The sequence below is a fragment of the Cervus elaphus genome, chromosome X (assembly GCF_910594005.1).
Source record: "Cervus elaphus chromosome X, mCerEla1.1, whole genome shotgun sequence".
NCBI classification, from domain to species: domain Eukaryota; kingdom Metazoa; phylum Chordata; class Mammalia; order Artiodactyla; family Cervidae; genus Cervus; species Cervus elaphus.
In genome coordinates, this window is record NC_057848.1 from 34,273,767 (window position 1) to 34,300,248 (window position 26,482).

The following is a 26,482-nucleotide window of genomic DNA, read 5'->3' on the forward strand; positions in this document are numbered from 1 at the left end:
AAAATATCCTGAACTTGGGAATTCATCTCTAGTGTGTCTGGGTTAGTGTTGCAAGGACAGGGAATGAGGACTGTGCTTGAGGACAGTCCTGTGGAGGTTGGAAATGCCTCCTTTGTGTGGGCATCCTCTCCTGTCAGGAGGCAGAGCTCAAGGAATAAGGAATTTTCTTCACAGCCTACCCTAAAATGGGCAGAGGAAAACTTGAGTGTGGTAGGAAGTGTGTGAAGTCTTGAATGACCTGGCCTCTGTAATTTTGGCTTTGAGCCTAATCTCAGAGGGGTTTCAAAACCATGTAACCCCGGACACCACACAAATATCCCGACTAGAAAAGGAAACCCCTTCTCCAATCTACCAGCCCCCACCCCCACCTGGATGAATAGAGCCAAGGCTTCTACATTCATCAGACTCGTGCCTGGGCTCAGGTTATACCAAGTACCCCTTCCCTCACTCCACCCCCCACCCCTTGAACAGCTCCCAAGCGAGTCTTTGCAGATGGCCACTCTTGTCATCTCTCCGGTGCCGCCAAATCAAGTCAAGACTGATCAATTAATTAAATGTGAACTTTATTGTGCTTTGGATTATGTAAGACAGTGTGGTGGAGGCAGTGGAGAAGATAGATTGAAAAACATGGTAGGAAAGAGTGAGCTAAAAATCATCTACAAAATAATTTTTTAAATGATTGCATGCTGAACTAGACTAAGAGCTACAGCTATGTCATTGTATTCATTATTGCAGAAGCATTGAGATATTCTAGGAGTTGGAGGTTAGAGGATGGGGAGAGGCTTCATGGAGGATGTGGCATTTATGCTGGGCCTTGAAGGAGGGGTAAAATGTTGATAGATGAGGTGGAGGGAAGAAGATTTCAGAGAAAATTCTGTAGAAGGACTGGAAAAAAAACAAGAGGGCAAACAAACACCCCCAGGGAGTGACACTTCCCAACTGGGAAGCCTGAGGGGGCTCAAGCCCCCAGATGGGGTCTTCAGTACCAATGATATTAGAAGGCACAGGGCAACGGGCTTGTTTGTAAACCTAGCAGCAGCAGGAGGTTTCACATTGCAGTCAGGGGCCCCAAACTGGCTGAACTACGCCTGGATGGACTCTTTCATCCTTTCATCCTGTGTGGTCCTTATTCATCCTTCCTCTTGCCCACTGACTGCCTGAACGGTAGTTCGTGCGCGCCCACGTGCACGTGTGTGAGTGTAGGTGTGTGTGGATGGGTGGGGGACCGAGGCTTTGTCTCCCACTGCAGCTTCTTCCACTTTTCCCTCGTGTGGCACACAGCTGGTTTCCGTGGAGCTGGAGCTCGGGCCCTTTCCACTGTCTGAGCCTCAGGGAACTCTAGCTCTTGATTAAGCACCTAGGAAACTTCCTCAACATGAAGATAAAACCTACTGTGGGGGGTGACTTGGATTAGGGCAGGACTACTCTTTCCAGAGGTGGAGATTGATGGCGGTGTTGACTGATGGTGGTGGTAGTGATGGCGGTAAGGGCTGGGGACGTGTGAACAGACACTGGCTGCTGGGACTGCTGTAGTGTTCAGTCAGGAGCTGGGATGTCAGGCTAGACCTGCTTGGCCTCGATCACCCCTCCCCCTTCCTCAACATGCCCTACAGGGGAGACATATGGGGAACCCGAAAACGGCAATGACACTGGTAGAGTATCCAGGCTGATGTTGTCCTGCTCGACTCTCACCCCCGGAAGCCCCAGAGATCTTTTTTCTTGGCCAACATCTGTCTAATCTCCAGATGGGACTGTCACCTCCCCCTGTCCAGCTGCTGGAGGTAAATAGGTTATGTAGCTACTTATGCTACTCAGATCAAGAGGTATAGGGAATTGATCAGAAGAAAAGGAAAGTTAATTACTGTGAATTTCTCTCTCAAAAGATTAGGAATCCCAGATAAAATCTAGCATCTGACAGAAAACGAAAGGATGGAAGAGCTCTGTCAGGCTTCCCTGGAACTGGACATTTAGAGCTCAGTGAGGTCATCGCTCGAAATAACCTTGAAGCTGATGTGGCCTTGTTTCACTTTGGCGGTTGGGCCACCCTTCTTACGCAGGTACAGGGACTTTAGTTCACGGCAGTCACTGGGGTCAGCATCCAGGGTAACCTGGCCCAGGAACTGATCACGGAACTTGCGCTTGTTCCATACCTGGAGAGACAAGTGAACAGAGTGAAGGTGAGTAACCCTCTGTGACACTGGACTCTGTCCCTGTGGACCTAATGCTGGACTTAGAAAGGGCTATTTAAAAACCAAGGACTTTTTCCTACTACCACTCTGAGTAGGGGAAAAGTACCTCAAAGAGCAGAGATGAAAAGCAGAGTTCAGGATCAAACTTGGCAGCTGGTCAGAAGCAGTAAGTCAGGGGAACACAGCCAAACCATAGTGATCCATCCTGACCTAGCAGGTTGAGGGCCATGTTAACTGGCATATGCTTCCCTACATGGGAATTTGCCACGCCTGTGTTAACATGTGAATCTGACAGCATGTGGGTTTCTGCCCACAATTAAATATGTGGAGGAGAAGACAGTTAGGATGGACATTCATAAGGAAGTCAGTGATTGTGCCTGGTGGGAGGTATCTGAGTACAAAACAAATAACCCAAAATAACCCTTGCTCTGTATCCTAGTCATCTGTGATGCAGCTGGGATCATTTAGTATCTAGTAGTGAATAGGAGCCACTCTGCGGGTCCCTGTTCACATCTTACCTGCACTATAATAGGAATGTCAGTGGTCCTTCTGTAGAAAATGGCCTGGGTGTCAAAAATGGCATGAACGGTGTTCTTTTGGACAGGAGAACGGACTTCTTCCTTTCCACACTTGATGATCAAATATGGGTTTACAGCTGGAACAAAGTAACCGTTATTTTGAATGCAGTGATGAAAAGTCCTCTTCCTGGATAGTTAAAATGATCTCACTAAGTCTACTCAGGGATTTTTAGCATAACACCTGATTAGTAGAATGACCTAGGACTTTGGTGTCTACTTTCCTTTTCTTTTCTATATTTTATAGAAGGATATAAAAATGAATACTAGATAGGCTTTGCCCAAAGACACTTATATCCCATTTTCTCCTTTTTAATTGAAGTGTAGTTGATTTACAACATAGTGTTAATTTCTACTATATAGCAAAGTGATTCAGTTTTATATATATATACATAGCCAAAATGTTTGTTTGGGTTTTCTGTAAGATGTGGAAAAGCCCAAACAAGCTTTTCTGTCAATCCTTTATATATATATACCTATGCATATATATAAATATATCCTTTTAATATATATACATATATATAATATATGCAATATATAATGCTTGAAATATATATGTATGTTTATATATTTTATGTATACAATATATATACATTATTTTTAACTATTCTTTTTGATAATAGTTTATCACAGGATATTGAATATAGTTCCCTGTGCTATACAGTAAGACCTTGTTTACCTATATCCCATTTTCCTAACTTGGTTGACAGCCACTCTGACTTTTCTACACTGAAAATACCACTGGAGAGACTCATCTGTGACCATCTTTCCTAATCATATATGCAATAAGTGAAACTGCATTTTGCTTTCCCAGACACCCCTGCATTTCTTACTTTCATTGGCATACTTCTTCTCCAGGCCCTCAGCGCTATGCACTGTGATCTGGGTGACAACCTTGGGGTAGCCACGAGCCAGATTCCAGCAGGACATCTTCGGCATGTCCATAGTCAGCTCCCTGGAACATCAAAAGGAAGACACGTAATCCACGATGAATGCCCTTTGATGAGGAGAAAGGCTAGCCAAAGCAGACCTCGTTGTTGAAAAACATGAAATGCCAAGGGGCCTAGCCCATTCCTCCCCAGACATGGCTTATATTTTATGGGTATGTTTTCCTTTCCCCTTGCTTTAAGGCCCAGAAGATAAATATCAGAGTAGGCAGGGCTGGGGTGAAAAGGTAGCTTTGGTGACCCAGCATTCAGAACATAAGAGAGACGCAATGAGGAGGGCCAGCTGTTTAAGAAAAGAGTCAGCCAGAGAACAGATGATAAAATATAAGCAGAAAAACTTAGGCTATAGGCCCGTTCTCCTTAAATGGCAGCTCAGAGCATTGAAGCCCAGACCTCCGCGGGGAATTCCTCACAAACCACCCCTCTTTGAGACATGGTTCTCCTGCCATCATTTCAGTTAAATCTGACTTGCACAACTTGGCCCTCTGAGTATCCATCTAGGGGGAGAGGGCCAATGGGGTTAGGACTTGGAGGCAAAGCCTAGAATAGGAGTTGGCAGGGCTGGCCAAGAAAACAGCACCTGAGCTGGACAGGCACTTCACAGAAGATTCTCAGGAGGAATTCGCTGGTACGACCATGCTGGAACATGGTTGGGACCAGCACGTAGTTGCCCTTCTTCAGGTATTTGCTCAGAAACACAGTGCGTGTGTCGATGTAAGTGGAGGTCCCGGCACGCTCCTGAATGTAGAGGTGGTGGAGGCGGAATTTACGGTTCAATTCCACCTGGAAATGCAAGAGAAGGAAATGCTCCATTGCACTCATATCAGGTTTTTTTTTTTTGGTTTTGGAAGATTCTAGGTCCTCTTACTAGCTTCATCCCGCCATCTTGCTTAATTCCCTTAACCCCAAGGCATTCTAATTTTGATGCTGTTTGCCATTACCGTCTCTGCTCCAAAGGCCCATTCTTACCTTGAAGAGCTCAAAGCCGATGATGTAATTGTCAGGTCTTCCCATGCGGCGGTAAGTGCGCATGTCCTTTTGCTGTAGAGACATGATGACCTTGTGCCCATCCTCTGGCACAGTGAAGATGTACTAGAGAAAAGAGGCCACCAAGGAGCTTAGTTAACGCACTTCTGTTTCAGGTGGGTCAGCTCAAATGTCAGGGTGGAAAACTCTACCTTTTGAAGCAGAGACTTGGGTTATGTTCTGGGCTTTGCCACTGACCAGACAATGAGAATTTGGATAATTCATTGACTTGCTAACTGTGGATTCTAATGTTTGTTTTTCCCTATGGCATTCAGCATGTGTTGAGAGACACAACTTCATGCCCAGGCCTCTAATTCCAAAGAGGTATGCTTTCTTTTAATAAACAATTGTTTAGGCTCTTGGTCTTTTTGTTCCCAATTATCCCCTTATTTTTTAAGTTGTACATAGGAAAAATCAAGAATCTATAAAGACAGAAAGCATTCTTGCTTGACTTAACCTGACACAGCAGCATTCCCCTAGGCTAGCCTCTTTTTGCCATCCCAGATGTGTGACTTGTGGGAGGGGTTGGATGCAGTTCCTTGGTGAATTGATACTCTGTTATCACTATTATAGGGAAGCTACAGGGCTGTGTTAGAGACTTTCCAAACATAATTTGGGGAATCATGCCATTGGGAAGTGAATCTAAAAGGCATCATATTTTTCTCTCTGCCTCTGTCTCTGTCTCTCTCTCTTTTTCTGTTTCTGTCTCTGTTTCTGTGTGTATATGTGTGTGTGTGTGTCTTTCTCTCCCTCCTAGAAAGAAACAGGAAACAGATGCAAAATCATAGGTTCACAAGGCCCCCACAGATCTATCCTGTGAAGACACTTAAACAGTGAAGCCAAAAAAAGCCCATTTCACCAGTTTGGTATATTGCCTGACAATTAAAGCATTTCCAGGGTTGTAAATGAAGGGAGGTGGTAATAGGAGCTTTCATCTCTTTAGGGACAATTAAGGTAGAAGGAAAGGAGAAAAGTATGAGTTAAGTAAAGCAGCCCACCAACTTTAGTATCTTTCAAAATGGCTGCCAATGAGGTTCATGGAAAGAAAACACCCATGGATAAGGCTGCAGTACAGTCAGAATTCTTGTCTCCTGTGGGCTAGCTCATCAGCACATTTGTGGATCAAAGCATCAAGGTTATTATAGGTTCAGGCTTTGGCTGTTTGTAAATTTTGCTTTGAGGTGTGCCCGGGCTTGACCTCTAATGTGTCACCTGGCATAGCACTGTAATGGGAGATGAATGGAATAGGTTCATTGGTATGGTAGTGATTCAAATCCTGGGAATAATGACCTGGGATTCTAGATGAGAAAAGGGAGTCATAATGATGGGGTTCAGGAGAATCACCTGCCTGAGAAAGAGGACACATATAGTAAGTGTGCACCCCAGGGAGCAATTAGGCAGTAAGATATAAAAAAGAATTGAGAAAGCATCAAAGAGCAGATCCTCTCTCTCCAATGTGGGGCCATCACAAGGTAGCAGGGCATGTCAAAGCATACCCAGCAATATAGTCAAGAGAGAGGCAGCCAGAGGAGGTGGCTTGGATTTGATAATGTTGCCAAATCACATATCTGCAAAGAGACACAGTCTACTGTGCTTTACAAGCATCTGAGCCCATTCGTCTTCATCTTGGTTGATGAATATTACACAATAGTGGCCAGTGGGAGAACTGATGTCAAAGAAACATTCCAAGGTGAGACCTGGCTTCCTATTGCCTTGATAGTGAAAAGTGCAAGTGTTAGTTGCTCAGTCATGTCTGACTGCAACCCCTGTCCATGGAATTCTCTAGGCAAGAATACTGGAGTGGGTTGCCACTCCCTTTTCCAGGGGATCTTCCTGACCCAGAGATTGAACCCAGGTCTCCTGCATTGTAGGCAGATTCTTTACTCTCTGAACCACCAGGGAAGCCCTATTGCCTTGATAACTTGAAGACAAAAAGAATTTGGTTCAAACCTGGGGGTTCTGCAGGAAGGTGTCACGGTTGTTATAGCAACCTCCTGAACGATTCATTAGGGGATCATCGTTCACAGTCCAGCATCCCACCACCGACTCCAGCTCCTTGGGGCCAAAAACTGGGTTGTTCACATTGCGGCAGACATTGAGTTCATGGAAGTTGCGGCAAAAGTCCTCCAGGCTCATCCTGAATGGATGGAGTGCAGGAGAGAGAAATGAAGATGGTACTTAATACCTACCCCTGCAGTTCCATGTGAAAGCCTCAATTCTCTTAGCACAGAAAAATCCTCCTCACCAAAACTCTCCATCATCAGACATAACAATCCCCAGGTTCTTGCGATCTGCTGCAGTCAGTTGTTGCCACTCTTCAGAACTAAAGGCAAATGAACAAAGGGATAAGCCAGTATGTTTGCCATTGACTTCCTACAGGAAGCAGGATGCCAAAGGAACAGAATGCATGAGGATTGGGACAGCTTTGTTTCACTGTCAGCTGAGTCACAGACTCCATGCCCAAGAAGGACCCACAGATGTCACTAAGCATTGACAGCCCCTTAACAACCTGAGGGATGGGATTGGGAGAAGGTATAGGGTTTGGGGGATGCTGCCGTCAAAGTGAAAAGCCACTCACATCTCACTCCAGGGCCCACTCCATTCCTGTCTTCCCAAGGGGTTCCTCAGACGAATCAGGTACAGCTTCTCAGTACTGAAGACTTCCACAAGTCTTTCTCCAAGGCGGATCTTGCGAATATCAGTCATGGTGTAAGTATGGCCCTTCAGCAGACCCCAATCAGTTTCAACTTCTTGTTCCTCCTGGTCAGGAAACTGAGAACAAAAACACATACATAAGGGCACAAGAATTGGGAGAGCCAAGGCTTGGCTCCTCCTCTTCCTTGATTGGTTTACACCAGTATGGTTGAAACTAGTTCTCTTATGTACATGGAAATTTGTTCCTGCTGCCTAACTTGACACAAAGCAAGCCAAGGAAAAGAAGCAAAGAATTTAATATAACAACTCAAACAATACAAATGACCCATCGTAGTACATTGATAAGAAGAGCATCAAAATTTCGTGGGACTGGTTAATTCTTTGAGCAAACAGCTATAACCTCCACATTCAGGAGCAGAGGTAGGAGGAATAATTTAGCAGAGGCTATTTATATCTGCTTGAATGCTGCATGGCCAGGTTGGAATGACTGGTACAAAAGGGTGATATGTTAAATATCCTTAGCCTCTGCACCAGGGCTCAGTGTCTCTTGTTAGCTTTCTGAGTTTCACAGTGGCTTGTCTTGGATCTCCAGGGTTAGGGTCATATTGCACACTAAATGTCATGGTTTCCTCCACCAAAAGTGAGTAAAGAGTGGTTTTGATGAGTACAAACCTCAATGGAGCAACAGATCAGACCTCCTTTGGTAAATGTTTTGTACAGTTCTTTAAACAGCTTGTACTTCTCCTCAACAAGATCAGAGTATCTTCCCTTCTGCATGTCAACAGTTTCAGCCAATGTGCCAGTGAAGTCCACAATGATATCACTGGTGGTCAGACCATCAAGGGCTTCATAACAGCCAAGGAGCCTAGGGGCAAATATGCAAAGTTACCTTTGTAAAATTATTTCTCCAGGTCTAGGACATCTTGTTCCCTCAAAAGCAGAACACTCCTTGTACAGTCAGTCCTTACCAGCTAGCTTTTCTCTAGGCACAGAAGAAGAGAGATTTTGAGACCATAGTCATATTTCTAGGCTTAGGCTATGTTGATCTAAGTCCATGAATGAAACTTCTTTCCATCAGTAAATATTAGACAAGGAGGAAACCTGAGGCCATAATGTCTTGTGATCCTTAGATTAGCCTCAGAAAGGGGGCACCTTTCTGAGGGAGCAGGTAGGGGTTTAATGGAAATTGGAACAGCTTATTTCTTTCTCATCTAGAATTATGGAGAGCCAGTCCCAGGTCCAGAGCAATGCCTTGGATCTGCCTGACATCCCACCCAAAGCTAAGCTGGGAGAGCATGAGTATGAGTTCCCAAGGATGAATATGACCTTCCTTCCCTTGTGTAGCCTGACCACTGACTAATCAACCCCCCGCCTCCTTACTTGGCATAAGCTTTTTCCAACAGAGCATTCCAAAACTCATTCATGGAGGTGGAGAAGGAGAACACAAGATCTCCATTGATGGTGGGCAGCAAGTCATCAATCACCACCTCAGTCCATTCTCCAAAATGCCAGAACCGGAAGTAAAATATCCCAGCATATTTATCTAGTTTTCGAGGGTCCCATTCCTGTTCCTTATGGTTGGGGATTGTCTGGAAACATAAGAACATTCAATCAGTCAATTTTTATTCACCAGACCATATCCAGATATTGAGATTACAGTTGACTTCTGGAAAATCCATGGGGCAACAGAAAGCACACCAAATACATTTGGCTTGGGTCTAAGTTAGGAAGTCCCTGGTAGGGCATTTTTCCCCCCCAACAGTTTTTGCTTCCCCAGTTCAGTTTTGCTGAGAATAGTATTACCATGCTTGCCCTGAATACACATAGGATCATGGAGGGCAGCAAGTTATGGCTTAAATTATTTCCCACAGATAATCTACAAAGTCGATCATGAGAAACTGTCTACATAATCATATTCATGGTTGCATATTCAGCCCTATAAACAAGGCATTTTAAAAACCAAAAATTATTCAAAACACAAGGCCCCCTGTGCTTTTAGAGGTCCACATTAGAGAGTTCATGCAGATTCTATAGATGATAGATTTTATTCACACCTTGAATAAAATTACATTTTGGAAAGTCTCCTTTTAAAATTCAATTACACTTTCAGCTTCTAAAATTGTTTTTCTGAAGAAAATGCTCTACCTTTGTCCCAAATCAACACTTCATTGCCTTGAACTCTGCCTAAATGCCATAGGAATTTTTGTACTCTTAATAATTTATTAGAACCTTTTCAAGGATATATTTCCATCTTTCTCACCTTTTCTTTTATTCATATCTGTCAGTGACTTCCTGGATCCCAGTGGGTTTTTTTTTTACCCCATTAGGTACAGAGAGTGTAAGTATGCAGAGCTACTGAGTCAAAGTACTGCAAGTGAACAAAAGATCAACTAATAATGTGTGACAAAGCAAATAGAGCAAAATGTTAATGGTAGAACGCAGGTGAGTAAATGGCTGTTGACTGTAAAAATCATTCAACTTTCTGTATTTGTGAAACTTGTCATAATAAAATGGAGGAAAATCACCTCCAATCGTGAATACTTCTGACTTCAAGAATTAAGCAAGCTAAGAAAGTTACAAGCTGACTTTTCCTAAAATTACTAAAGAAGACAAGAAGGTAGAAGCCAAGTGAGGTCCTGAAGAAGGGAGAATACCTTTGTCCAGTGACACTCCTGAACAGCCAGACAGGAAAACGCAGAGATCATTGGCTTGTGCCCCAGTCTCCCTTGGGTCAGCTGGTGGTTGCTGATGTTGCCCACGATCAGACGAGGGTCATCGCAGATGTCCTGTGGATACAACAGTTGGTTCTAAGATTCTGAGATGTGTTCCCTGTCAGACAGTGTGAGCTCAGCTGCACAGGACAGACCTCACAGATGAGGTAAGATCAAAAGATGACCAGAATTTCCACGGGTGGGAGAAAGGGAAGGTTGTGGGGTTGTGAGAACAAACAGAAAGCAGTAGATCATCAAGCCACAGGAAAAGGATCATGTGACAGGGTGGAAGGAGAAGGTGAGAATGAGACAGGATGAAATGTGCTAGTGCCCTCAGACAGTTTTTGCAGCAGCAGCCAGTTGTAAAGAGGAGAGCAAGGGATTAGCACATTACATTTTGATCCTATTTGTCAGGATGAGATTTCCTGAAGAGCCTGTACTAGGAAGGGTGATTGCATTTAAAAGACAAGGTCTGATGGAGATGGACATTAATACTTCTCCCTCTCTAGGAAAACGAGTTAGGGGACCTTATATATGAAACCCATTCCTAATAAAAAGCAAAGGCAACAGTGTTCTCCATGGCAACTAGATTTCCCTACCTCCTTGGATGAATACAGATGGCAGCAGCACTAATAGCAGATGGTAATAGACTGTTCTGAGGAGCACTTCAACAGACACTCTTTTTCCCCAGTGGATGTTCCAAGGGATGCTGACAGACTGGCTGCAGCATTTGTTAGGGGTGTATGTGTGTCTTTCCCTAATATATCATTAGCTGTGCCATTCCCACCGCAAGGAGGAAAATGAGGCCCAAATAATACAATTACAACACAAAGTAATAGAGGCATTTTCAAAGTATAGCCAGTGCCTGAAGGAAAGATCCCCAAGTTTCCCTGGTGGGAGGTGGAATAATTTGAAAAGTAGTGGCAATGCTCAGGTTGAAGCCTTAAGAATGACTAGAGTTAGCAATTGGACACGGGAGTGGTAGGGAGGTATAATGAGTAGAGAGACAGCATGGACAGAGGCATAGCCACATACATGACACCATATAATTTAAGACACGTTTGCGTGATTCAGAGTATCAGCCCTTGGAGAGTTCAAAGGCAGGAAATACCAATGAAGTCTTGGGTAGATGGAGACAGTTTCTTGGAGGAGGCCTTTGGCCAGTACCTTGACATTCTGCTTACCCAGCAGAAATAAACCCTAGTCTCAAATGGAAAGAAAATCTAGACATATGTCCTTTAAAAAATTATTAAATAGACATCTATATTTTTCTGGTTCTCAAAACTCTTTTTTTAATGGACATAATTCTCTTTGATGAAGGGTCTGGTCTACAGAATAAAACATTCCATATATTCTTTAAAAGCCAAAATAACTCTGGAAAGGAACAGACATTCTGGGCAAGGACAAGACCAAACTGAAGATTAATTGGTCATCCTTTTGCCAAAAGGAGAGAGTTAGGTGGGTTGTCAACTTTGTATTTTCTGGTCTTTTTTTTTTAGGTGTCTCATCATTACTTTTTTGTCTTAAAAAAAGACAAATTTTTTTCATGAGTTGGGAACTGCCTGTTTTTTTTCACTTACGGAGTATAGAGCAGGTGTGTTGGGTGAATTCAATTTTTATATTCTTTCTCTTCTGTTTGTTCCTTTGCCCTTTCTAAGATGAAATGAAACCCAATTTTTCCTTTCTGAGCTATGCATTACCATTTTATGTGGAGCAAGATGAAAAGTTATATTATGATTTCCTGGACTTAGATAATGCATCTAATAATTTCCTAGCATGAAAAATCAGTAATGTGAACACTGATATGTGGAAAAGTGTGCTTTTAGATTATTAAGGCAAATTACTTGCTGGTTTTGTGTGGAGTTATTAGTGGTTGTGGTCACATTAGTCTTGAATTTCCACAAGGCTTTCATTCATAGCAGGGATCTAGGCTCAGCAAACACTTTTGGCATGTCAACTTCTATTTAAGACCTAAAGGATCATATAAATAAACAGAGACATGGAAGCAGAACTCAAATAGAGGAACTGTATAATTATTCTCTTATTGACTAATCTGAAGGTGATTATTTTATATACAATGTGTGTGTATGCATGTGTGTGTGTGTGAGAGAGAGAGAGAGAGAGCACATGCTTGTTTGTAAAGCTATGTGTAATCATGGAAGAATATATATTTGGGCAAAAAAAAAATTCACCTTATTTTCCATTTCCTCTCATAAACTGGCCCATGCCCCAGTTTTACTTCACCACTCTTCATACATGATGGATGGTTATTTAACAATGGGTTTAAAAAAATAAGTTAACAGTTCATAGACTGTCAAGCCTGAAAGGAGTTTAGAGACTATTTAGTCAACCTGTTTATTTTCAAATGAGGAAACAGGCTCAGAGAAGGAGAGTAACTCAACCCTCCTGGCATTCAGCTGGTTAGTAGACCTAGGAGTAAAGCTTTAGGTTCCTCACATACAGATAGAGAAGGAACCTCTAAACATCAACTAGTCCATCCTTTTTCCTTTAAGTTTATTAATGGCCACCATGTAAAGGATAATACTGTGTAGTTCTTCAAGGATGGAGATACAACCAGCTCTCTCAGTCATCCATCCCAGGGCTTTTTGTCTCTGCTTAATGCTCACCAAAAAGCTCCTCCTCATTCTGGAAGACTGGCTTAAGACATGTTTTAGCTTTTGGTTCCAGGCTAAATATAATGTTACCAATGAGCTTTAATCTCCTCAACCTCATCCACTAAATATGAATCAAACTCTTACATATGTCAGCACCATGATGTGAAACATGGGAGAACATTTTTATCAAGCCACTTTTTTTTTTTTTTAATCTCTTTAAGGAAGTGAAAGACTAGAAACAGCTAAGGAGGTAGAAAGGGTAAAGGGTAATGAGCCAATGCAAATCTACAGCCAAGTGGACTTTTCGATGACAAATTTGGAAACAATGAAATGGCTTATTATTGCATTTTCCCCTAGATTTGGACAACTGGGTATAATTCCTGTGGGGGTAAGGAAGCAAGGCTGGAGAAATTTCCCTGTAAGTCAAAGCTGAGATGCAGAGTGCAGATGGGACATTTCAGCCCAAGCACTGCTGAAATGGTAGGGAGTGGAGTTGGAGGAGAGGTCACAGCTTACACAGTCACATATTTGGGTGGCTTGAGAAGTAGGGAAGATTGCTGAACCCCTAATTGTTCCCAGCTGTGTTGGCGTACTCAACATGATCCTGGAATTGGGCTGTTTGTCAAGGCAAATCACTTCTTAGTGGGAAAACATACAACTAGGAAGTCAAGCACCAAGAGTAAGTCCAGGAATGTTCTCTGCAGACCCCCATCCCAGAGCCAAAGCTTTCTACAAGCAAAGCAGCATCTCTAGGAAATATGTTGCCTTAGCTGAGCACTGAAAGACCCTCTCATTGTCCTCATCTCTCCCTTCCCAGACTCCTCGGGGTCGGGGGAGAAGGGGGCTTACCATTATGAGCCTTGGAGCCCCCCACATTCTATATGGCACTTACCACATCCACATCTTTAGTGATTTTTTTTTACACAGGTGAAATTTGCTGACAATAAACACTGAGGTCCAGGGTAAACCTCAAGAACCACAGTAAAGTGAAAGCCTGCCTAGAAAACCAGCAGCCAGAAGAACAGAGGCGCTTTCAAAAGTGCTATGGGCTGTCTAGCAGTCCTGTGGGGCTGGGGTCAGTGTGGACACTTACAAGTGAGGCTGGCCCTGTAGTAGGTACATTACGAGTAAGTCCAGGATTCTAAGTCATCCTGAAAGGCCTAGGGTTGCCACTCAGGATCCTAGGGCTTTACCAGCTAGTTCAAGCAGTTATCTTATGCTTAGAAAATTGTACCATCTCCAGACACAACATGTAGGTGGACCTCCTCTCAGGGGCCAATGTTGGCCCCTCTGTTCAAGGAATCCACTTTCCTGGGGAGTTTTGCTTCTGTATGAAGATTTTATCATTGGTAAAACATTCTCTTCCTTCCTAATGCCTCCAAGGAAAATTCAATATGGATCTGTAGAATAATACCTTAAGTTCAACTTCCACTTTCAAACTGGACAAGCAAGTCAGTACAGAATTATCTTTTTTAAACCTTCAGACTACTTTAAAGAGATTCCAGGGGTAAATCCTAAACTGCTTTATTGGGAAAATTTGTGTATCTGCAATGGGATACAGTTCGGCAATAAAACGAAACAGGTACATGCTACAACATGGGTGTTCCTTCAAAATATTATGCTAATCAAAGAAGCGAGTTACTTTTATGATTCCATTTTAAGGGAAATGTCTGGAATTGGCAAATCTAGGAATGGGAAGAGAATGTTTTACCAACAGAAACCAAAAGTGGATTAGTGATTGCATGTGACTGGGAGTAGGAGGGGTTTATTCACTGCAAATGTACACAGGGATGTACAGGGATGTATTGGGATGATGCAACTAGTCTAAGCCTGGATTGTGGTGATGTTTACATAACTCTGTAAATTTTTTAAAAAATCATTGCTTTGATAAAATTGCTGAATTTTATGATATATAAATTATACTTTACTAAAGCTGTTAGTGTTTTTTTTTAATTCAGAATCTAAAATAAATAGGAAAGATGGTAAGAGCAAGGGCCTATTCAACTCCCTTTGATTGTGTCAACAGCTAAAAACACTTAGGACTATTCAGGTGAAGGGATGTGATTTCTGGGAAGAAAAAGGAATTCATGAGTAGTCTAGGCCCAAACTACACTACAAAGGTATTACATTCAACTGGGCATTGGAAATTTCTATTGGCACAGAGAGATATGTTTCCTCCTTTATTGGTCCCTCTTATGTAATCTGGGCTTCACTGGTGGCTCAGTTGGTAAAGAATCTGTCTGCAATGTAGGAGACATAGGTTCAATCCTTAGGTTGAGAAGATCCCCCTGGAGAAGGAAATGGCAACCTACTCCAATATTCTTGCCTGGGAAATCCCCATGGGCAGAGGAGCCTGGTGGAGTATGGTCTATGGGGTTGCAAAATGGTCGTACATGACTTAGTGACTAAACCACCATCACCACCATATGTAATCTACCACCGAGGGTTGTGTATCCTGCTTTTAAAATCTCCTCTCAGCCTTTTCCTTCCATTCCTCCCACCTTTGCTTTAATACAGAGCTTCATCAGCCTCTTCCCATACAAGGTAGTAAAATGGCCCCCAGGGAGGGTACTCCCTGGTGGAAGACCTGGGCAAGGTCAATGGTAGTGGAGGCTAAATTCAAAATTTGACCAGGAGAGCTAACAGATCTTGTGCAGGTGTTGTGCGTTCTCCCACACTGGCTGTGCAAATCCCCACAAGGCCTTGCTCCATTTTAATCGGAGATTAGTTGAGTCTGACTCAAGGACATGATTGTAGTAGGGTGTGAGTCAGTCAGGAAAAAAAAGCCACAGGTGGGTTGGAGGGAAGAGTGGCTGGAGGGAGCTGGAGAAGAGACTTTCTGTGGGAATTTGGTGGTTAGATTTCAACCTAAAAATCCTACTTGCCATTTTAGGATCACATGGTAACTCAGTAGAACTCAGCTCTTCAAATTTTCTAAGGTCCAGGAGGACGGGAAAGCCCAGGAATACAGGTTTCAGGGAATATACCTGTGTACCCAGGAAGCAAGGCCAGTAGCTGGGGTCATTGGACCAATGGAGGCCTTAAGGAGAAGGATTTTCCTCTGGAGGATATGGGCCAATGAACTGGCATCGAACAATTGCAAAAACCTTCTCATAATCCCGGTCAATCTAAAGTGGCTCCTTAGGACATAGCAGAGAAGTGGCAAGTGGGAAAAAGAGGAGCTCAGTCCTGCCCTAGGATGGTGGGGCTTGACTGCAGTTGGTTGGTTCAATTAGCAGCAATGTTTACAGACACAGAGGCTGTTCAACCCAGAAGGGGAAAGAGACAGAAAATATCAGGTTAATCGTGCTTCTTCCCTTTCAGAGTCTTCAGAAAATAACCCTGCTTGCCAATGAGGCAGTGAGTCCAACGACCCGTCGTGTCTTCCTGAGCCAATTTAAAGAGGCCTAGGGCTGTCTCTCAGCTTTCCTAATGGGAGGCCAGAGAACTTTGACGTGGTTCTTGACCACAGGCTTGGCCTCCACTCTGACTGGAAACTACTCTCCAGCTTTTTGAAGATTCAGATGGTGGTCCAGAGCCTTGTTTTTTCCCCTACTTCCCGCAAGAGGTCCCCTCCCCAACCACTTCAATCCACCATGATCTCCCCTTCTTCAAAACCCTATGTTGATTTACTGTCTGTATGCCTAAAATAGCATTTCCTCTATCCAGCATTAATTTATTATTTAACTCTTTGGTAGCTCAGTATCCATCTCTTCTACTATAATGGGAGTCCCTCATCTCAGATCTTGTCTGTATCTTGCATAGAGGCTGGCATAGAGTAAGTGCTACATAAATATTTCTCAATTGACTCTCCTTTTGGGCTGAATAAACACTAAGCTCAGAGTATGCTCTCAAAAGGGAGGGTATGGGTCAATTAATGGATGTGCAGCATCAACATGGTGAGGAGAAATGTGAGAACTCACTGGAGGGAAGCTATGTATTTTATCAAAAGACACACAAGCAAATCTATGTTCCTTACATGGCAGTGTGGTTGAGTAAAAACTAATACAGGCTTTGGAGTCAAACCTGGATTCAAATCCCAGCTTGTTAGCAGTCTAAACCTGGGAAAATTCTTACCTTCTTCCTGAGACACAGTTTCCTCATCAATAAAATGAACATAGTATCCACCTTTCTTTTTTACACTGGGAAAAAAAGAATTATATCAAAGTGGATTTTTAAATACCTACCTTGCTTTGCTGTTGTTGTTTAGTTGCTAAGTCATTTCCAGACATTTTGTGACCCCATGGACTGTAGCACACCAGGCTCCTCTGTCCAAGGGATTTCCCAGGCAAGAATACTAAAGTAGTTTGCATGTCCTCTCCTGGGGATCTTTCCAACCCAGGGATCGAACTTGTGTCTCCTGCATTGCAGGTGAAGTCTTTACCACTGAGCTACCAGGGAAGCACCTTGCTAAGCCATAGCAGATTAGTATGAAATTTTAAAAAAATGTATAGAAAACCCCAAACACAGTATTTGGGCAAATAGCAGACAAGCCCTAAATGCTGATTCCTTCTTCTACCATCCCCATTTCCCTTCTCTTTCTGACACTCCCTCACCTTCGAAGGAGTATCGCTTACCTCAGAGGCAAGATGGACGATTGCCATGGTTATTTAAGTTTTTTCCTTCAGTGCTAATCCATCTAGGACTCAATCCACAGAATTTGAAAGATGAAGGCAAAGGACAAAGGTCTGAGCCAAGACAGAGGGGGGAGGATGTGTCTAAAGATGCGCCAGTACAGGAAGCATTGCTGGCTTGGTTCACAACTGGGGAACGGCTTCATGTTGGCTTGTGATTTTATGGCCCATCAGATCCGCTGCCACCTCCTCCAGGACCTCACCCCCATCCATTATCCCTTCTTTCTCCTGAGTCTTTAACCTCTTCTACTTTACTATTTCCTCCTTAGCCTATAAATATGTTCAAGTCTGTCCTATTTGTAAAAGACACCCTCCCCTAGAAAACCTCCCTCAATTTCCTGCTTTCTTTTCAGCTACTTCTACCCTATTGACCTCCCTTTTTTCACAGCCAGTTATCAAAAAAGAGTGATGGTCCTGATTATCACCATCCAGAGTGGCTCTCAAACAGCATATTTCTATTTTCTCCATGTGTTTCGGGAGAAAAAACTTACCTCTCTCTATACTGAATTTGTGGCTAATGAATTCTGCTCATGTTTTCCAGATTTGTTGGTAGGTCAGTGATCTACAAGGGTGTCAATAACCAGAGGCATAGAACCCAGCAGGAGTGTAATCTTCCTTCTGATGGAGAGAACTTCTCCAAGTCATATTCTCAATGGCTTTCATACTTTATGGGCAAAAACAGAGGCATGCCTTTGAATGATATAGAAAACAAGCAACTCAAAGTGATCCATGTGTCTTGGCACCCCCTGGTGGCAACCTACATAAAGTGAAGTAGGTCATGTAAGAATCCCTTTCAGGAGTTCAAGTTGTGGAAATTGACACTAAGGAGTGATAGCTTGTTCACTGAAGAAGGCAAATCTTGAGTTGCTGACTGAGATGGTTCCACAATAGTGCACAGACAGGTATAATCATGAAATAAGATCAAAAGGTCTTCAGGATAATGTGAAGGTCTATGAATTTGCATTTCATAACAACCCTAAGTGACCTGTATACCTGGTCACCCACTTTGGGAAGGAGCCCAGATTGAATATCTTTCTAACTTGGTAGACTCTTTAGATTTAACTAGGTTACTATTTATTCTCCAAATGCCATCATCCTATCATTTTATACATTGACCTCCTGCTTACATAGGACTTTTGAAGAGATTCTGACACTTGCTTTAGAGATACCGTCTACAGATGCTCCACAGAGAACCATAGCAACTATTAATAAGTGGTGAAAGAGCTACAATCTTACTTAGATCCCACATTGTTAATGGTGGGGGATGCAGATGACGATATCTAAAGAGCAGCAAAAAGCCTCCCTCCCCCAGTTCAAACTCCATCTTGTTCCTGTTGAGTTCATTTCATTTATGCTCACCATATAAAGAGGGAGGTGGGAGGGGGGATCAGGATGGGGAATACATGTAAATCCATGGCTGATTCATGTCAATGTATGACAAAACCACTACAATACTGTAAAGTAATTAGCCTCCAACTAATAAAAATAAATGGAAAAAAAAAGAGTAAAGAAAAGGTAAAGAATCTGCCTGCTATGCGGGAGACCCGGGTTCAGTCCCTGGGTTGGGAAGATCCCCTGGTGAAAGAAATGGCAATCCACTCCAGTATTCTTGCCTGAGGATCCCATAGACAGAGGAGCCTGGTGGGCTACAGTCCATGGGGTCACAAAGAGTCGAAAACGACTGAGTGACTAACAAGCCTATATAAGGAGTTTTTTCCTTACTGGTCTGAGATTATCTTGAAGTTGCTCTGAGTGGTAACTCAGTAAAGAGATGAGAGTAGAGCTTTTTGAGTTACCATATTTACTCAAATGAACTTCCAAAAGAAAATAAGAACAGTATCTCTCTCTTTTGGTTCTTTCTAAATTACTAAATCTGATACAATGTGATTAAAATCCAAGATTCCTCATGTTAGAGTCAGAAGCCCAGATCCATAAAACTTCTCATTATAAAGTTGTCTGCTGGGAATTTTTAGGGCAGTGAAAATATTCTAATACTATAGAATTATGGATGTATGTCACTATACATTTGTCCAAACCCTAGAATGTATACTAGGAGTGAACTCTAAGGTAAATAATGAACTATGTGTGATAATACTGTGTCAGTGTAAATTCACCAGTTGTAACAAAGGTACCACTCTGAGAGGTGGCATTTATATGGGAAATCTCTGCACTTTCCTCTTAATTTTGCTGTGCTCTAAAAACATAAAAAGGATACTATGCTATAAAAATTAAAGTTGTCTGCTAAATTAGTCTATATGCAGCGGGCTGTGTGAGTGAAATAGTGAACCAAGTAGAATTATGATGAAAGAGATCAAGAGGAAGACAGGAATTGAAACCACAAAGTTACCTGCGGGCGTTTCCATATCACCTTTCCAGGAAGCAGTCGGTTGAAGAAAAGTGAATCATTTTCAGGCAAAAAGGTTGGATCACAGAAAAGTCTACCATCCCTGATGCATTCCTGCTTCAGTTCCTGGTACTTCTGGTTTTTGAAGAACTTCAGAGGAGGACCCATCATGTCAAACTATGTCTAAAATGAGAAAATTGTTGTTATTGAGGGAAGAAGTTCTCAAGTTTTTGAAAGATTATCTGAGATTAGAGCAACAGATATCATCCCAGTGATTTATTCCTGGATCTAGGCAACTTGAGTTTAGTTTTAAAGGAGAAGTCACCATTTTGAGGGAAAGAAGATCTCAGAACTCTGCAACAAATTAGTTAGTTTGGGGCTTGGGATAAGGCATCTAAATCATTTCCAGGTCTCAGTTTCCTCATCTGTCAAATGGGTTAATATGCACTTTAACAATTTTACTGGAAAAATAGATAATAAATGTCAAGATTGAGAGTTAAACACGAGTCATTATAATTTAAAGGGCAATCTTCCATTTTCCACTGGCAGAGACAAGTTCAATCACAGAACAATTCCAAATTTGAAGAGAAAGGGGAAGAAATAACTTTACTATGTTCAGAATAATTTGGTGCCTTGAAGGGCCACACACGTGGTGCTTGAAGGAGAGAAACAGCCCCTTTCACTTCTAACAAGCCCTTTTACACAATTCCTTTCCTCTTATCACTAAAGAGTTCTGCATTATTACTGGCCAGGGAGACTAACACAAGAAACAGAGCTCAGCAGATGGCCTCCAAAGACAAGGAAAGGTAGAAAGTTTGCATATGTCTTTCTTCTTAAAAGTCTAGTGTGCAATCATTTGCCTGGGATAAAATTCAAATTACAGACTAAAATTCAATTACACTAATTCGGTGGACTATAGATTCTTATTCCGTGGCAATACACTGTTGCTTTCTTTTCTGAAAAAAATAATCATGGCTAAATAGAGAATTAATACAGTGGCTCTTTAGGCAATGTCTATCAGAGTGCCCCACACTCAGATGTCCCTAACAACTGGTTTTTATGAGGGTAATTTGAAAGGCAAATTTGATTTTAAATAGCAGGGTTTTTGATGCCTTTTCGTGATTCACAAAGATATATTTGTAGCGATTTTAATGATCCTCTTGTGACAGTCAATGTTTAAATGTGCAGGGGTGTAGAATTTATATGGCACCAAATATTTCAAAAATTTATTTTAAGGATAACTGTGTCTACATTTTGTGATTACAGGAGGGTTGAAAGAAAAGAATCGGGCTAAGGTCAGAGTATCTGCTAAAAAATGGACCAAATTTGGTGGGGAGCTAATTAGCACTTTCAAGAGTATCTGTGTAGTAGCACAGTTCAAAACTTAGTTAATAATGAGGCAGTTGCTATTTTATAACAAGTGTAATATTAATCAGACCTCTTTATGTCATTTTGTGTTCCTTCAGCATTACTTTGAAATGCCTTACTGGTGAAGAAGTCTCCCCATTTGAAAACCATAAAAAATCTTTAATTTGATGTTATTTGCAACCTCCAGTATATGTAAACAAACTTACCCTTTCTCTGAAGCCAAGGACTAAGAAGCTGAAAATAATCAGTCTTTCCACCAGTACTTGTTTATTGGCAATTGTTTTTCAAATGGAAGGCTATAGGATGCTGCAAATACCAAAATGCTTTCAGTCTTCAGGTTTAAGTCTGTCTATAGGTTTGAGATATTAATGTATATTTCATTGTATGTGAAATCCTGGATGGTATCAGTAATACTTTTCTGTTAAGCAGCATCAGAGCCAGTCTGAATGTGTGCCCAGGCTCCCTTCTGGAGCCTTTTACAAATGGATCCCAATTTTCATGTGTGCTCAAATTTATAACAAACACTACTGTGCCTCTTGGCTTTTCCTGGAAGGTTGGGTGGATTGCCAGAGGCTGGGGACCGCAAATGGGGGGTCGTCTGGTGCAATTAAGATATTTAGTTTGCTAAAGCCTCCTGGTCCCTGAACATTTTGGATAAATGAGTATTTCCTGTTCTTGGGAAGGCCCTCTGCCCCTGCCAGTCTCCCTTGTTAGTTGGTCAACTGGCGAGGCAGGCAGGAACCTGCAAATGGAATCCCTGTTATATCAAGAGGGCCTGTCTACAGACAGGAATGGCACCAACTGAAAAGAAAATCAAATTTAATTTTCAAAACTGGTATGATCCCAGTTGACTTTATCAGAGGCAGGATGTACAGCTGGTGCGGATCATTCAGGCCTTTGAGTGAGGGCACAAGTATTCTGGAGGAGCACAGGAAATAAGGAAGAGCAAGCTACCAGCCTCAACTTTGACTGGTTCTGGTTAGAGTACAATTGTAGTCCCAAGTCCTGTTGGACTTGCAGACTAGAATTGACCCCAATTTCTGATTAGGTAGCAGGAGAACTATATTGCATTTGTTGTGACCTTGGTTTCTTTGTGCCTCAATTTTCTCATCAGGGGAGTGGGGTTATTTATCCTCTCCTCCTTATTCTGTGGCTGTCCCTAATGAGGTGGTTAGTGTCTAGGTTTTTGAATACATAGAAAGGGCTCCATAAATGCAAGATATACACTGTAAGCCCTCTCACTGCCTGGCACAGAGCTAGGCACACAACCATCATTCAGGAAATATTTGTAGAATGGATGAATGCCTTATGGAGAAAATTCATGTTTGCGTGGCAAATTATTACTTGATGGGTGCATTTCAGCTCATGTTCCCTTCATGGCAGCTATGTTTAGTAGATGTTATCTGGGCCCTTCATTTTGTATCTTCAGAAATGGCTGCTCAAACAAGGAGCAGCTAGAAAATGGTGGCTCTCTGTAACACCAGATTTAGTGTACAGACTTTTATCACACCACACTGCTTCCTTTGCTCACTGCTTTCTTAAAGAAAGGGATTTTTGTTTGTTTGTTTGTTTTTAGCTCAGATGAGGAAAACCCTCCAAAGCAAACATGATACCTAACTTGGAGGCACTCTGCCTAGGATTTATTGCCGTGATGAATATTGAAAAGGTCCTTTATTTCTATGGTTTGATAAGCATGGGAGAATCTGAACCCTTCACATCCCAGGGTTCATCCCATTGCGTCTCAGAAAACTTTCAGAGACTCACAAACTTGAATCGGGTTCATCATCAACAACTTGCCCTGTCAGGGCATAAGAGAGTGGAGAAGGGACTGTTCCTTCTTTGTTAACTTGCTGCATGCAGCTGTGAAGACCAGGGAGCCTCTAGGTTAAAGACCACATATAGGAAAGTCGGTAAACAGAATCAGAAACAGAATCAAAGCCGGGGCTGCTTTGAATATCAGTGAAAGGGAGCCTCCAGCTAACGAGAAGGGAACATTCGCATTTAAGAAGAGGGACCTTGTGTCTCGGAGGGCTAGTATTATGGGAGGCTGGGTGAAAAAGTGTGGAGTTTTGTATTGAGATAATGGTCTTCAGCAGTTCTGTTTGAGCAGGGCTCCTCCACACCCCAGGGTGTGGTGAGTTCGGAATTGCCAAGGGAAATTGAGGGAGCCTGCCACGTAGACCACGAGGTCGCACTTAGGAGAGGGAGCTTTTGCTGCTCCCTGGACTGGAAAGCTCAGGCAGCTGGACAAACTCTTAAGAGGAAAATCACTTGTTCTTTACCTGTGGGTCAGCCTTAGAGTAGAAACCAGATTTTGCTCTAAGAAGTCAAATCTGCCTCAGTTTATTCAAGAGTGATGATCTGATAGGAGAAATCCAGTCTGTGGTTTATAAACTGGTTTCGATTGGGATGAGTGAGAAGGGAGGGGAGGGCATTTAAGGAGAGAGGGAGGGAAGGGGGCCCCCAGGGTGTTGTTTCTGGCTGGTTTCTCCTTTTCCCCCAGTTTCCCCCATGTGCTCTACTTGGGGCAAATTTGGAGGTCAAAGCAATTAGGCATTTGCAGAGCAAACTGAACACTCAAGACTTAACTCTGCCCTGACATGAAGTCACAGCGACTTTCAGCACAGGGGACGACCCCTATCCTCACTCCTGCAGCTGTGTGCCATGAGAGAAACAGGGCTTGGAGAAGAGGAATTAATAAAAATCCAGCATCCGCATGTTATACAGAAGAGTGTGTTCCAAGTCTACACAGGCAGAGGCATAGCCACACCTGTGGGCACACATCTGCTGTAGGGAACACATGGCGATTCTGATTCAAATGGTTGGCCAGATAGCCGGAGGTCTGAAAGGGACCACAAAAGTCTCATGACCCAGCCTTATATAGGACACATCTACTCTGCCCAGAGAGAAGACTCTGTTCAAAGAAATTCCAAGAAAAACAGAAAACACAATTTCCTTTAATTACATTGTTGCAGACCTCTATCAGAAAAAAAAAAAATTCAAAATCCTAAAAAGAGCACAGGTAGTCAGGAGATCCAGGGTCAAGTTCCAAATACCATCATTTAGTGTAAATAACATCTCTGTCCCTCAGTTTCCCCGTAAGAGCAATGGAGCTAAAATAGCTGCCCCATTCACCTCAGGGTGTTATTGGGGACAGCTAACAAAATTAGGAATATGAACGTGCTTTTTAACTATTACAGAGAAGACCAATGTAAGGCAGTAGTATCAGGAAACACTCGTTTTGAGCAAATTAAATCTCTTTTTTGTCCTTATTGGGAAATGAGGATATTTGATCACATATAAGACACTCACAAACATTCAAAAGACCAATGTAAAATGGCCCCTCTGCCTTTCGATACCTCCCCTCTGTTCCACCTCTCCGTTCTGGCTGATTTGCCCCCCCTAACCCTTTTCTCCCCCTCTTGGCTTGAATAAGCCCATCCGATAATTCTAATTTTACAGCCTTTCAGAAACCTAATTTCAATTTTTCTAGAATGTTACACTGGATGGACTCTTAGAGGTAGATTGCTTAGTCCAATTGCTTGTTTTACAGGGAGGTAAAGGGACTTGTCCAAGGTTACATAGTTAGTGACTAAAACTTGGACCTCCTGACTCGTCTTTTTTTTTTTTTTTTTTAACCACAAAAAAAACCGGAGGTTGGGGAAGCATGCAAACACAAAACCTCAGGACGTTACTTGTGAAAATGTGTATTGTCCTCTTCTTACGAGAATGCACTTAGGAGTTTTTTTTTTTTTTTTTGAATTGCTGTCAGAAGGTGAGATGATTTCAAATCAAGGCTAATCAAAGAAACACTGTTTGGGGGTCACAAAGGGGCTTTTTCTGCTTTTAATTTGGGGACTGAAAACTCCCAAGGATACAGAAAGCCTGCTTTTTAACCTATTCCTGACGACACAAGTGTTTAGACTTCTCCCTCGCCTGCTAAGGACTCAAGGATAAATAAAGAATGCTATTCAAATCCAAAGTATTCATACAGGCACACGCGCATGTGTGCGCACACACGCACAGACACACAAACTGCAAGAGGTATGCCAGTTAGCCGTCCCCCATAGATTCTTTTTCTACATTCCTTCAGACTATAAAACATCCTTAATGTCATAACAATGATTAGCAAATGAGATATTAGCCGATTTTTGATAAAAACATTAATACAGACAAGGGATACTTTTTATTGAAGCCAGAAGTGACTGTCAGAATGGCAGAACCTGTTGAATTTTCCTCTGTGTTTTTCACTATATTTCAAGCTCCAAATCCTCAGAACTAATTTTCAATTGCAATGTTCCAGTCCCTTCTCACCCCAGCCTGCTCTGGTCAAGTGGCCCGGCTGAGCCCCAAGTTGCGGGGTGTGGAGAGAGCCTCAACTGAAAATCAAAGTTTAAACCAATGCAAAAATCAGAGGAAAACAAAACCAAGACTATCCTGAAATTGCCGAGATCAGCCTGTCACCAGGACAGGAGGGTCCCAGCTCTGCAGACAGGAAAGACCTTGCAGCCATTCCCTCCTGCGCGGCAGTACACCGTCCAGGCACCCCATTGCCAAGGCTTAAAGACCTTGTGCACAGAGTGTGGCTCCAAGATTTTGCCTGCATTTCAACAATGTGTCCATGGTTGGGGATCAGCAGAAGCTAGAATAAAGCCCTGACAATGTGGTCTCCCTCTTACACTAGCCTCCCAGGAATGGAAAATCAAAAAAACCAACCAACCAAACAAACCCTGAGCAGATATCACCAGAAAAATCTCATGGTCAGACATCCACAATTACCCCCCTTAAACATCCCCAAAGAAGCAATTCAAAATTTCATTAGTTTTGAAGTTTTCAAACTGTTATTATGCACACATATTCAATCCAGACAAACTGTAAAAGGATAGCTGTGGAGTTTACCTATAAAGTTCAAGTTTCTTCACTTCATTTAGATACTCAGTTATCCAGCAAATAAGATTGCAGGATGAGTTTGTGAATGTCTGCCTTCCTCACCTGAGTTATCCCAGGAGACTCGCTGCTGCTGCTGCTGCTGCCGCCGCCGCTGCTCTTCACCAGGTAACCCCTACAGAGTCTGTCCAGTAAGTGCGGCTGAACAAAGATTCTGGCTTTCTTAACCTGAAAACTATTTGGGCTGTACCAAGCTCTGCTCACAGGGGGAGGTGCCCTGCATTAAATTCAGGAGACTTGGCCCCGCCTAACAGTCAGAAACTGATCCTGAGTCATGAGGAAAATCTGGAAAGTGCCCCTACCAGATGTGCAAACGGGATGCCCACTCCAGATCCACCCACCAGAAAACTGAAAAACAAAACAAAACAGGAAAGCCATATTTGAAAGTGCTTTCTGCTCCAAGAAGAAAGAGGACTTTTCAGGGAGGGGTCTGAGAGATTTCTGACTTTTCTGTCCCAAGGTTAAGAGTGC

General features: G+C 42.6%; 1 protein-coding gene across 1 annotated transcript; it reads right to left on the reverse strand.

Annotated features, from left to right (window-relative positions):
- Positions 1-542: 542 nt before the first annotated feature.
- Positions 543-26,218, reverse strand: CAPN6 (calpain 6). The gene is made up of 13 exons (XM_043896810.1): positions 26,057-26,218; positions 19,700-19,879; positions 10,047-10,178; positions 8,773-8,981; positions 8,065-8,257; positions 7,316-7,509; positions 6,983-7,060; positions 6,688-6,874; positions 4,681-4,803; positions 4,292-4,494; positions 3,598-3,719; positions 2,708-2,844; positions 543-2,150 (listed from the first exon to the last, which is right to left on the reverse strand). The coding sequence occupies exons 2-13, from the start codon at positions 19,865-19,867 to the stop codon at positions 1,968-1,970; spliced, it is 1,929 nt and encodes a 642-aa protein (XP_043752745.1). The 5' UTR covers positions 19,868-19,879; positions 26,057-26,218; the 3' UTR covers positions 543-1,967.
- Between the last annotated feature and the right edge of the window lie 264 nt (positions 26,219-26,482).

What these genes read in the sequence shown, in the direction of transcription:
- CAPN6 (XM_043896810.1), bottom strand. Translation starts at nt 19,867, where the DNA reads ATGATGGGTCCTCCTCTGAAGTTCTTCAAAAACCAGAAGTACCAGGAA. An exon ending in TGATATGGAAACGCCCGCAG is followed by an intron (nt 10,179 to 19,699) that starts GTAACTTTGTGG and finishes TTGTATCCACAG; the next exon opens with GACATCTGCGATGACCCTCG. An exon ending in TGATCTGTTGCTCCATTGAG is followed by an intron (nt 7,510 to 8,064) that starts GTTTGTACTCAT and finishes TTTTGTTCTCAG; the next exon opens with TTTCCTGACCAGGAGGAACA.